Consider the following 12,564-nt stretch of genomic DNA (forward strand, 5'->3'; position numbering starts at 1 on the left):
GGAGACACGAGCATGCGCGCCTGCGGGGAGGATGGAGCCAGAGAGGAAGGGGCAGCTGAAGGCCTGGCCGGCGTTCGCTGGCAGGAAGGAGATAAAGGCTCTGGATTGCGCTAAGCGCCGGCTCCTACTGCACTGAGCGCCAGTTCAGGGCGAAACCCTGGGAAGCCAGGTGCAGGCTGGGGGAATGAATCTGGGCTGTGGGGCGCAGGCACAGAGGAGCAGCGGAAGGCAGAGCTCCAGAGGTGCGCACGGGAAGGGGCGCAAAGGACAGACTGTTGCCTGCGCCACTGAACTGCCCTAGCGGGAAGGAGACATAAGCTCAGGACCGTGCTGAACCCCAGTTCCGACTGCACTGAACCCCAGTTCCGGGCGAAACCCTGGGAAGCCAGGCACACCCCGGGTGGAATGAATTTGGGTTGTGGTGGCGGAGGCACAGAGGAGCGGCGGCTCCAGACACGCGCACTGGAAGGCACGCAGAGGACGGACTTTTGCCTGTGCCACTGGGTGGCCCTGCTGGGAAGGAGACAGGGGCGCCAGACTGCGCTGAGACCCAGTTCCAACTACACTGAAACCCAGTTCCAGGCGAGAATCTGGGAGTCCAGATTCATTAGGGGAGGGACTGGACTGTTTGGCAGTGGGCGAAACTCCAGGGCGCGTTTCTCTCAGAGGTGTTTGCAAGGAATACAGAGGGACACAGAAGCAGGAGCCTCATAGGGTGGGGCTGACAGGAAGCCAAGGTTGTAGGCTCAACCCTGTAGCTCCGCCCCAGCCAAGCTGAGCAGAAGCTTTTTCCTACTGAGTGCCTCAGGTAGTGGCTGACCCACACTACATTGGAGACCCAGAAACGAGGGCATCTAGTGGTTGGTGTGAGATGACACCAGATTTCAACCACTCGCATAAGGGAGGCATTCTAGAGGCAGACTCAGTGAGCGCCAAGGCATTGCTGCATCAAGACCCGGCCCATAAACATGTCTCCTGCACAGCAACTCTTCCTATATAGACAAAGAGGGTCCTCATGGCCAATTGGCCTGGAGGACAATTCCTCCCAGTGACACCAACAACAATCAAGACTTAACTGTACAAAGGAGGACCAAGATGGAGACATAGGGCGGCAGCCTGATTGTTGCCTACCACAACAATATTGAGACTACGACGGGAGAGCAGAGCAGACACCAGCCAGAACCACCGGGGGGCTGGCTGAGCAGATGCTCTACAACTAGAATAAAAGAGAGGGGTACACGGGATGATGCTGATGCCGGTGACCCAAAGTCCACACTTTAAGAACTATGGCTCAGGCGACACAATGGCGGCCTGGAACGTGCTCGGCGCAGTTCCCCCGGCGGTCTCCGGCTGAGGGGACGGCTCCACTCGCTGCCGAGCACGGACAGACGAGCCCCTGGGAGACATGGGGTGGGAGACTCCGTGCTTGCTGACCTCCGAGTCCTTCAAGAATCTCAATGCCCCGAAGCGGCCAGGTGCGCACGTTCGGCAACCGGCCACCGTTGCAGACCCAAGGGCCGACGCAGCGACACCGGACCAGCCCGCCGCCGTGCAACGGGCACACTGGAGCCTTGCCGAGCCCACCGCCCAACGAGTTCTGCGGCAGCTGCCCTGGAGCTCTGAGAAAATGACCGAAGGAATTGCTGAGAGGGAATTGACCAACAGGAATTGGGATCAAGAAGACGAAACCCCGCTGAGACCCGAGTCCAGGCGAGGCTGCGAGCCTCTCGGCTCAGGTGTGGTCACACGCCTCTGGGTCTAGGTGAGGCCTCACGCCCCTGGGTCTGGGTGAGGCCACGCACCCCTGGGTCCAGGTGAAGCTGGTTTCCGGGTTCGGGTGAGGCCATGTGCCCCTGGGTCCGGGTGAATCTGAACCCTGGGTCCGGGTGAGGCCGTGGGCCCCTGGATCCGGGTAAGGCTGGGTCCCGAGTCCAGGTGAGGCCGTGCGCCCCTGGATCCGGGTGAGACCACGCGACCAGGGGTCTGAGAGAGGTAACGTGCCCCTGGGTCCGGGTGAGGCCATGTGCCCCTGGGTCCGGGTGAAGCTGAACCCTGGGTCCGGGTGAGGCCGTGGGCCCCTGGATCCAGGTAAGGCTGGGTCCCGAGTCCGGGTGAGGCCGTGCGCCCCTGGATCCGGGTGAGACCACGCGACCAGGGGTCTGAGAGAGGTAACGCGCCCCTGGGTCCGGGTGGCTTCGTGCACCTAGGTCCAGGTGAGGCCAAGTGCCCCTGGGTCTGGGAGAGGCCACGCACCCCTAGGTCCGGGCGAGACCATGTGTCCCTGGATCCGGGTGGGGCCTCATGCACCTAGGCCCGGGTGGGGCCGTGTGCCCCTGGGTCTGGGGGAGGCCAGGCGTCCCTGGGTCCGGGTGAGACCATGTGTCCCTGGATCCGGGTGAGGCCTCGTGCGCCTAGTCCCGGGTGAGGCCACGTGCCCCTGGGTCTGGGGGAGGCCAGGCGTCCCTGGGTCCGGGTGAGACCGTGTGTCCCTGGATCCGGGTGAGGCCTCGTGCACCTAGGCCCGGGTGAGGCCACGTGCCCCTGGGCCGGGGAAAGCCCAAGCGTCCCTGGGTCCGGGTGAGACCATGTGTCCCTGGATCCGGGTGAGGCCTCGTGTACCTAGGCCCTGGTGAGGCCACGTGCCCCTGGGTCTGGGAGAGGCAACGTGCCCCTGGGTCCGGGCGAGACCATGTGTCCCTGGATCCGGGTGAGGCCTCGTGCACCTGGGCCCGGGTGAGGCCACGTGCCCCTAGGGCTGGGAGAGGCCAAGCGTTCCTGGGTCCGGGTGAGACCATGTGTCCCTGGATCCGGGTGAGGCCTCGTGCACCTAGGCCCGGGTGAGGCCACGTGCCCCTGGGCCTGGGAGAGGCCAAGCGTCCCTGGGTCCGGGTGAGACCATGTGTCCCTAGATCCGGGCGAGGCCACGTGCCCCTTAGTCCGGGTGAAGCCGTGCCCCTGGGTCCGGCCGAGACCAAACCAGAGGGAGTCGGACCTCCGTTACTACCATTTGTCCACCATCCAGAGCTGAGGGGTCAGTGCTGACATGTACAAATAAGGAACTGGTGGACATTGAAATTGGGTCTCAAAAGAACTGTTGGTCCAGAAAGAAACTCACTACAGACTGATTCATTTGCCTGTCAGCATAACTATTATTGCTCGTCTCACATTTAGTTCTCATAAGTATATATCTAGTGACATATGATCTCGCTCATCTAGAGGAAATGATGAACAACATAGACTGAGGAACAAGAACAGAACCAGAAGCAAGGAGGCATCGACCGGACTATCAGGCCTCAGAGGGAGGATAGGGGAGGGTGGGGGGAGGGGGAGAGTTCAACCAAAGGACTTGTATGCATGCATATGAGCCTATCCAATGGTTAAGTTCAACAGGGGGTTGGGGCATGCGTGGGGAGGGGGGGATGGGAATGGGGGGATGAGGACAAATATGTGACACCTTAATCAATAAAGAAATTTTTAAAAAAATAAAATAAAATATTATCTCTGAACCGGTTATACCCTCCTCCATTCCATCAATGGAAGTGAAAACTAACCTCTCTACTGATACATCAAGAAAATAAAATCACTGCCCAAATTTGGAACATCTGTTGTTAGTGACAATACCTTTGAGATCATGGACAATGGAAAATATTAAAGCCTCCCCTTTGAATGAGGCCATTGTAAATGTCACTACTTGGCTGTGAGAGACAAATGGATTTGAATTAACAATATCATCCTATATAATAAAGAGGTAATATGCAAATGAATCCTCAGTTCCTAATGCCCTGCCCAGCCCCTCCTCCAGCCCTACTCCTGATCAGTGTGGGGCAGCTAGCCAACCCCCCACACTCCCTCTAGGCCCCTCACCCAGGCTGGCCACGCCCCCACACCTTCCTGGAGCTGGGGGTACTATAGGCAGGCTGTAGGCAGGGCATTGATCAGAGCCAAAGGTCCTGGCTGTCCCTGGCCTAGAGAGTCCAGAAAGCCTCAGCAGTGACCAAAGACCAAGACCCAGTGGAAAGGTCCCTGCGAGCACTTATGGCTCAAAGTGCCAGGAGGAGGCAGAGCATCTTGAACCTGCAACCCTGGCATCTGCACACCAAGCCTCGGGGCACACCATGCTGGTGGTGCCTGTGGGTGAAAGGGGGAGAGCAGGGAGCTGAGGTGCGGAGTTGGGAGGGGCCTAGCGTCTTTGGGAGCAGCCCACCTGCCCAGGTTGCTGTGACCTGCGTGCTCAGTCTTGGTCAAAGCCCCTGGTCAGCTCTGCTGCTTGCCTTCCAGGTGTGGCTAGCCCTGAGAGGCTGGCGTTGTGCTCAGAGAAGCAGCTGTCACTGGGCTCAGTTGAATAAGAGAAATCAAAGAGCTGAGAGTAAATATCCTCCCAGCCCCTTCCTAAGCCTCAGGGCTAGGAGGGCTGGGGATGGGGGTAATGGAAAGTGGCTGGTGCTTTGCATTTCATAATGAAAAGATTCCTGCTATGTAGAGAGGAGAGTGGATTTGTGTCCCACAACACCTGGCATGTTCCCTGCCCCAGCCCTGAAGCCTGACAGCACCTAGCAAAGGTGTGTCCACACAGCCATGTTGGCCTGGCTTTTGGAACATTGGAAGCAAGTTTCAGCTGCATTGATTAAAAAAAAAAAAAGTAAAGATTGAAAAACACCTCTTTGTACTCAAATGGCACTATACAATGCAGATTACAGCATCTGATTTTGTCTTCTGTGTTGATTTTGAGACAGAGCCCAAATAGGTTCCTGGGAAAAGCATAAAATCACAAAGGGAAAGGGAGAGGATTCTGCTGTCCACAGCACTGAACTTTGTTTTTTGTTATTTTCCTTATGTTCTTCAAGTCAGTATATTCCATTTAAACCACTTTATGGCATTAGGTAATGAGCTAATGCTTCCTCTATTAAGAGCAAGCAGCAGTGTCTATCATATGAGTCATAAATATTTAATCCATTCAAATGAACAATACTGAGTGGAGAGAATGGTATGTGTCATTATATAACAAACTCGGCATTATGATGCTATCTGGCTGAAGATCGAAGATTATTTTGCAATTTAGAGAACTTAGACAAATCAGGCATTGAAAATGAATGTGCATGCTTAAAGGCATGACTATACTTCCATCCATAATGACCAAACAATGGGTCACCAGAAGGTGCATTGATGGGTCCCATGGCGTGGTAGGTCTGGGTGAAGCTGCTTGGCAAGGGCCAGGGCCTGGGGACCTGAGGCTGAACCCTGCATCCTGGCACTGGGGCTTGGGGACCTGAGGCCCTGCCCCCTGCCCTGGTGCCAGGATGTGAGGCTGAGTCCCCCACAGACTGGGCTTGATGGGGGTGGAGCCGGGGGTGTCTCCTAATGGGGGTGGGGCCGGTCAGACACTTCTATTACAGAGAAAGGGCAAATAGAAATATTAAAATATTTTCTCTAATTAATTCACTTTTAATGTGTATGAATTTCATGCACTGGGCCACTAGTTTTATCCAATGGACCCAAAATGTCACCCCTATCACATGTGCGCATGCACACACAAACACACACACACACACACACACATGCTTTTTAAATTCTCTATAGTTTCTATATGTAAACTATTGGTTTCTTAAATATATACACACCCACACATACTCACACACACTTGAAAATGTCTAAATAAAGTACCTTATAATTCATTTTCTTATGAGTTATTTCTATCTCTTTTGGTTTGCAAAGGTGTTTGGTCAGAATTCCATCTTGTGATATTCTGGCGTTCTGTTCTTGAGAAAGTTGGCTCTGAGTGTAATTTTGCTCTTCTATAACCTAGGGACACATTTCATTTAGATTTTGGTCTCATACTATTAAAAAAAGTCCAAGGCTTAAGAGCAGTACCTTAAAAAACTGTGAAAAGGAAGTCGCCTGTTTAAGCACAAGGATCTTTCCTCTCCATGAAAAAGTCAAATTTTAAGTATTTTTGCCATAGAGCAAAAACACAGTATTCTGAAATAAAATTTATTTATCAACATTTGAGTAGTTCCATCACAGTCTCAAAGCAATTTAACTTGTATGTTAACATTATTTAAAAGCCAAAATTAACATTTATGTTAATGATTAGGCTCAATTTACTTCCCATTTCTTCATTTGGAAACTATAGAGTATCTGTTAGATGCCAAGGATAATTATAAATTAATAATTTTAGTCATAAATGTCATAATTCACATTTTGAATGAAATACCATTTTATGATTTGTTTTAAACATAATAATATACATTAAAATCAAAGGGATATAAATATGGATAAAATGTAAGAAATAAGAAATTTTTACCAAAGATAAATTTACCTCATTCTCTCTTATAGCCTCTGATACAACGTCTTGTGTTCTAATGGTGGTTTCAAAATATGGGTTCGTTTCAACTTCTTTAATAGAGTGCTCTTCTTTATTTCTTAACAGCACCCTATTTTTTTCATATAACAGATCAACTTTTGGTCTCTCCTCTTTTTCTTCTTCTAAGGTAAACCTGCAGTTAAATATAACCAAAGCTGTGATGGACTTAAGATAGCCTGTTATATTCATATGATGTCTTATGTAAACCTATGGTAACCACAAAGCCAAACCTCTAGCAGATTCACAAAAGATAAAGAGCAGGAATCAAAGCACACTATGGAAAATCTTCAATTCACGAAGGAAGGCAGGAAGAGAAAAAGAATGGAATGATGGAACTACAAAACAGCCAGAAAACAAGATGGCATTAGTGAGTTGTTACCTGCAGTAATCTGTACTAATAAAAGGGTAATATGCTAATTAGACCAGACATCTTCCAAACATCCTTCTGGATGTCCTTCCAGACAAAGCCACGGTGGCAAGGGCCGAGGTAGAGTCAGTTAGGGGCAACCAGGTCGGCAGGGGTGGACAGTTAGGGCTAACCAGGTGGGCAAGGGAGTGCAGTTAGAGGCAACCAGGCCAGAAGGGGAGGGGATTTGGGGGTAACAAGCTGTCAGGGGACAGCAGTTAGTGGCAACCAAGCCAGTGGAGAGAGCAGTTAGGGGCGACCAGGCTGTCAGGGGAGGGCAGTCAAGGGTGACCAGTCCTGCATGAAATGGCAGTTAGGGGCGACAAGGCTGGAGGGGAATGCAGTTAGGGGTGACCAGATTGTCAGGGGAGGGCAGTGAGGGGAGATCTGGCCAGCAGGGGAACAGTTAGGGGCTATCAGGCAGGCAGGAAGAGTGGTTAGTGGCAATCAGGCAGACAGGTAGGTGAGTGGTTAGGAACCAGTGGTCCCAGATTGTGAGAGGGATGTCCGACTGCCGGTGTAGACCCAATCCATGTGGGATCGGGTCTAAACTGACAGTAAGATATCCTCTAAGGGGTCCCAGATTGGAGAGGTTGCAGGCCGGGTTGAGGGACCACACTGCTGTGCACAAATTTCATGCATGGGGCCTCTAGTTACTTCATAAATGGATTGAATTCTCCAGTCAAAAGGCATAGAATGACTTGGGGTAGTGAATACACAATTCAGTGTACTGAGGCTGTGTTTTAGAATTGTGCAGCTGAAACCTGTATAATTTTGTTAACTAGAGTCACCTCAATAAATCCAATAAAAAAGAAAAAAAGGCATAGAATGTCTTTGTGGATTATATAAGAATCAACTATATGCTGCCTACAAGAGACTCAATTCATTTTCTTAAAAATTTGTAATGCTTACCTGAGCATATGCTCATTGGTTTTAGAAAGAGGGGAATAGAAAGAGAAAAAGACAGACAGACAGACAAACATCAATGTGAAAGAGAACAGTGATTGGTTGCCTCCCATATATACCCTGACAATAGATCAAACCCACAACCTAGGTATATTCCTTGACTGGGAATCAAACCTATAAACTTCTGATATAAGGTATGGTGTTCCAAGCAACTGAGCCACACATGCCAGGACTCAATTCATCCTTTTTTTAAAAAATTCTTTACTGTGAAAGATTATTTATGTCTCCTTTTTCTCCATTGACCTCTGCCCACCCACCCGCTCTGCCCCCCCAGCACATGCCCCCACCCCCTATTGTCTGTGTCCATTGGTCATGCTCATACGCATGGATATAAGACCTTTGGTTGATCTCTTACCTACCCATCCCCCTTCTTCCCTCTGAGGTTTGAAGGCCTGCTTGATGTGCTCTAACCAACTGAGCCATACAGGCCAGGGCACAATTCATTCTTAAAGACACTTAAAGGCTCAATGTGAAGAGTTGTAATTGGTATTCCTTGCAAGTGGAATCCGAAAAAGAACAGCTATAACTATACTATATCAGACACAACAAAATTTAAGCCAAAAACTGTAACAAGAGACAAGGAAGGTCTTTATAAGGGGATCACTTCATGAAGAATATATAACAATTGTAAATATGTATGCACCCAACATCGGTTCCCCTAAAAACATTAATCAAACACTAACAGAATTAAAGGTAAAATAGACAACAATACAATAATAGCAGGGTCCATCAATACTCCACTTTCAGCAATGAATAGATTATCTAGACACAAAATCAATAAGGAAATGCTAAACTTGAACAAACATTAGACCACATGGACATAACAAAAACATTTATAGAATAATCATACATTTTTATCACCACCTCAAAGAGATAGCTACACTCCCATGTTCACTGCAACCTTAGTCACAATGGCAACATATATAAATGTCCTTATTCACAATAGCAACATATAAAAGTTCTCACCAATAGATAAGCAAATAAAGAGGATGTGGTATTATGTATATACTAGAGGCCTGGTGCACGAAATTCATGCACGAGGGTGCTGGGGCGGGGGGGGGGGGTGGTCCCTCAGCCCTGTCTTGGTCTGCACAGACACCAGCATCCCTCACCCCAGCCTCTAGATAGAGGTTCCTCCCCTCCTTCTGCACAGCCTCTGGGAAGATGCTTGTCCTGGGGCCTCCTCAAGGCCCTTGCCCACGACGCCCTGCAGTTCAGGTACCCGGGGGTTTGGGCTTTCAGGTCTGGCTTCCTCACCTGGCATGGTGAGCATCAGCTGCCATGGGAGCCTTGCCTTAGGAGTCACCCCTTGGACCATACTACTTGCGAGTGTGTGTGTGTTGGGGGGGGGTGGCCTCGGTGGCAATGATTTGATGTCTGTAGCATGCCCACTGACACCCACCACCGCGGCGCAACACTGGTCCCCACTGGACTGCTGGCAGGGAGCTTCCTGTCTGCGACTGGGGCTGATGGGCTGTGACTGGTGGCTGCCGGTGGAGAACCCTGGCACCCATAGGGCTGTCAGCATCAGGAACTGGAAAGATTCATTTTTCTGGTTCCTCCCCTGCCGCACAGATGCTGAGCTCTGGGTCACACAGGCCCATTCACTTTCGCCTCAAGGCTGGCCAGGGCGGGGGCATGGGCTCACTGCCCCAGAGGCCCCTTCTGTGCTGCAGCACAGCCATGGAGCAGACACTGAGCTCAAGCTGCCTCTGGTGACGTGAGCTCAGTGTCCAGCCAGCCCCATTCGGCCGCGCTGATGGCATCAGGACAGAGGCAAAGGGCAAGGGTGGGGTGGCGGGTAACCTCTGTCCCCGCCTCTGTTTGCCTCTACGCTTTGCCTCCACTGCTCCGTGGAGCAGGGGGGCGATGGCGTCCGGATGGAGGCAAGGGCGAGGGGCAGGGAACCTCTGTCCCTGCCGCCCCACCTTTGCCTCCCGTCAGCCCAATCGGCTACCCTGGCCCAATTGTGGGCATAGCAGAGTGATGCTAATTTACATATTACCCTTTTATTAGGTAGGATGTTTGTATATACATGTGTATTGTGAGTGTGTGTGTGTGTGTGTGTGTGTGTGTGTGTGTGTGTGTTTGTGTGTGTGTATGCTAGAGGCTCGGTGCATGAAATTCATGCACGGGGATGGGGGGTGTCCCTCAGCCCAGCCTGCAACCTCTCCAATCTGAGACCCCTTGAGAGACATCTGACTGCCCGTTTAGCCCCGGTAGGATCAGGCCTAAACGGGCAGTCAGACATCCCTCTCACAATCCAGGACTGCTGGCTCCTAACTGCTCACCTGCCTGCCTTCCTGATTTCCCTTAACCGCTGCTGCCTGCCAGCCTGATCACCCCCTAACCACACTCCTGCAGGCCTGATTGATGTCTGACTGCTCCCCTGCCAGCCTGTTTGCCAATAACTGCACTCCCTTGTAGGCCTGGTCCACCACAACTGCTCTCCCGGGGACAGCTTCTGTCAACCAGTCATTGGGCCATTCAGTCCTTTGGTTGCTTAGGCTTTTGTATCTATAGATAATGCATATAATGACTTACTGCATGTTTTATATACATAATAATATATAATTAATGTTGTTAGAATGTGTATGTGTGTGTTTATACAAGTCATGTTTTCCTGTAGGATCTAGTTGTATAAGTGAAGCTACTGGGGTAAAAGAATGACATACTTGAAATTTTGAAACAAAGTCAATTACCCTTCTAAAAACGATGTGCCAAGTTCATCTCCCAATAGTGCACAAGAATGCCTTTTCCTCCCATGCGCCAATTCTGGTTGTTATTTTTTAAAATGAAATAATTATCATTATTAGTTCCAAAATGATGTCTCATTGTTTGTTGATCTACATTTTTTTGATTACCAAGCAAGGTTCACTCAAAAGAATAATCACCTACTGTTAAGTACTGCTGTAGGCTTACCTGTAAGAATCTTCATCCTCCATAATAGAAACCTGCTGCTTATCAGTTTGTTCACTATTGCTCTGCTGACTCCATCCACCAATGTCACTGTCATCAGCACCATCATGCACGTTTCCTGACACTTCCCTTTTACTGCTTTTCTGTTCCATTTTTACTTCAACCTTTGATGAAAGAATGATAATTGTTATTACCTTATTCATTAAAACGACTGATTTCATTCAGTCTATCATTTGGCTTTGTTATTACCTTATTCATGAAAATGACTGAGTTTTCATTAACTTCATCACTTGGATGCTGGTTATCAGTGTGTTCACTGTTACTTTGCTGACTCAGTCCAATGCTGTCACTGTCATCATCAGCACCCGCACACACATTTCCTGATGTTTTCCTTTTACTGCTTTTCTGCTCCAGTTTTACTTCAACCTTTGATGAAAGTTTGATATTAAGGATATTGTGATCATGTTACTCATTAAAAAGGCTGTATTTTCATTAATTTTATGAAATTGCTATGACTTGAAGCAATAAAAATATTTTGTGTGTTTAAGTTTATTAATAAAGGTCATTGAGATTGTCAATTCTACTTTATTTCTGTTTCAGTAAAGAAGACGACATTTCCAAGTTTTCTAATAGGGCTGTCTTAATTTTGTGCTCCTATTCACATCACATCCACTTTGTTACCTAACATTTCCCTTACCCACCCCACCCCATTTATCTAGCAGAGACAGAGAAATAAAGGGACAAAGATGCAAAATGTGTCCTGTCTTTCCCACCTGGGTCTTGCATTACCCACCAGATTTAGAGGAAGTGAAATTGTGCAGCAGTAACAAATAGGAAGCTTTCCTCTTTCTGCAGGAAGCTATTCTTTCCCCAGTTCCCTTTTACAATTCTTTTTTTTTTCTTTAGATCTTTGAGGGTATCAAAAAAGTGGTGGCATCATAAAATATATTAACCATAGTTTACCACAACACCCGAGCAGAATGAAACCAATGAATTGTTGGTTAATGTACAACTCTGGAAAATGAGTAATACAATCACTATAAAATCATATAGCCAGAGGATATACAAGTAGTTATCTACTCACTTTATCCCCATAGTTACTAATAATGGAAATAAAACCAAGGTTAAATGACCTGTCCAAACTTGGTAAGGATGCAAGTTCTACCATTTTATGGCACCAAAAGAAAGGATATAATTCTATAATGCTCAATCAGATAAGTAAACAGAAAATTTCATCAAATTTATCAGGTAATTTAAGTATGACTTTTGAAAAGTAATTTAATGCCTTAGTGTCATGGTCGGCAAACTCATTAGTCAACAGAGCCAAATATCAACAGGACAACGATTGAAATTTGTTTTGAGAGAAAAAATTTTTAAACTTAAACTTCTTCTAACACCACTTCTTCAAAATGGACTCGCCCAATCCGTGGTATTTTGTGGAAGATCCACACTTAAGGGGACAAAGAGCTGCATGTGGCTCGTGAGCCGTGGTTTGCCCACCACTGCCTTAGCGTAATGAGAGGCCTCATACACTTTTTCTTATAAAGGAACATAATGTATTAAATATTTTCCACCTCAAGACTCAGGTTCTCTTTGAGACAAATATTGAGTTTATGGTAAATAATTTAGGTGATCTATATGATACATACTTGTCAAAATGGTAATTGCCATGCTTTTATTTTTGGAAGGTATTCTATGTTTCTATATTTTTAATCTTTCAATTACAGTTCACATTCAACATTTTTTGTATTAGTTTTAGTTTTGCCACATAGTGGTTAGATAATCAGATACTTTACAAAGTAATCCTTCTGATATTCCAAGTGCCCACTGACACCATACGTACCTATTAAAATACTAGAGGCCCGGTGAGCAAAATGTGTGGATGGTGGGAGGGGTTCCCTCCGCCTTGCCT

The 12,564-nt window shown here is 48.3% G+C and overlaps 1 protein-coding gene across 1 annotated transcript in view; it reads right to left on the minus strand.

The window, feature by feature from the left end:
- The window catches only part of LOC129148280 (ankyrin repeat domain-containing protein 26-like), a 40,723-nt gene extending 29,964 nt beyond the window's left edge, over positions 1–10,759 (minus strand). Inside the window, exons 1-3 of the mRNA XM_054713010.1 lie at positions 10,656–10,759; positions 6,317–6,494; positions 5,662–5,799 (exon numbers count right to left, since the gene is read on the minus strand). Coding sequence (XP_054568985.1) covers positions 5,662–5,799; positions 6,317–6,494; positions 10,656–10,678 — 339 coding nt within the window. The 5' untranslated portion in view covers positions 10,679–10,759. The remainder of the gene's footprint in view (positions 1–5,661; positions 5,800–6,316; positions 6,495–10,655) is intronic.
- Positions 10,760–12,564: the final 1,805 nt, after the last annotated feature.

The sequence above is a fragment of the Eptesicus fuscus genome, chromosome 24 (genome assembly GCF_027574615.1).
Source record: "Eptesicus fuscus isolate TK198812 chromosome 24, DD_ASM_mEF_20220401, whole genome shotgun sequence".
NCBI classification, from domain to species: domain Eukaryota; kingdom Metazoa; phylum Chordata; class Mammalia; order Chiroptera; family Vespertilionidae; genus Eptesicus; species Eptesicus fuscus.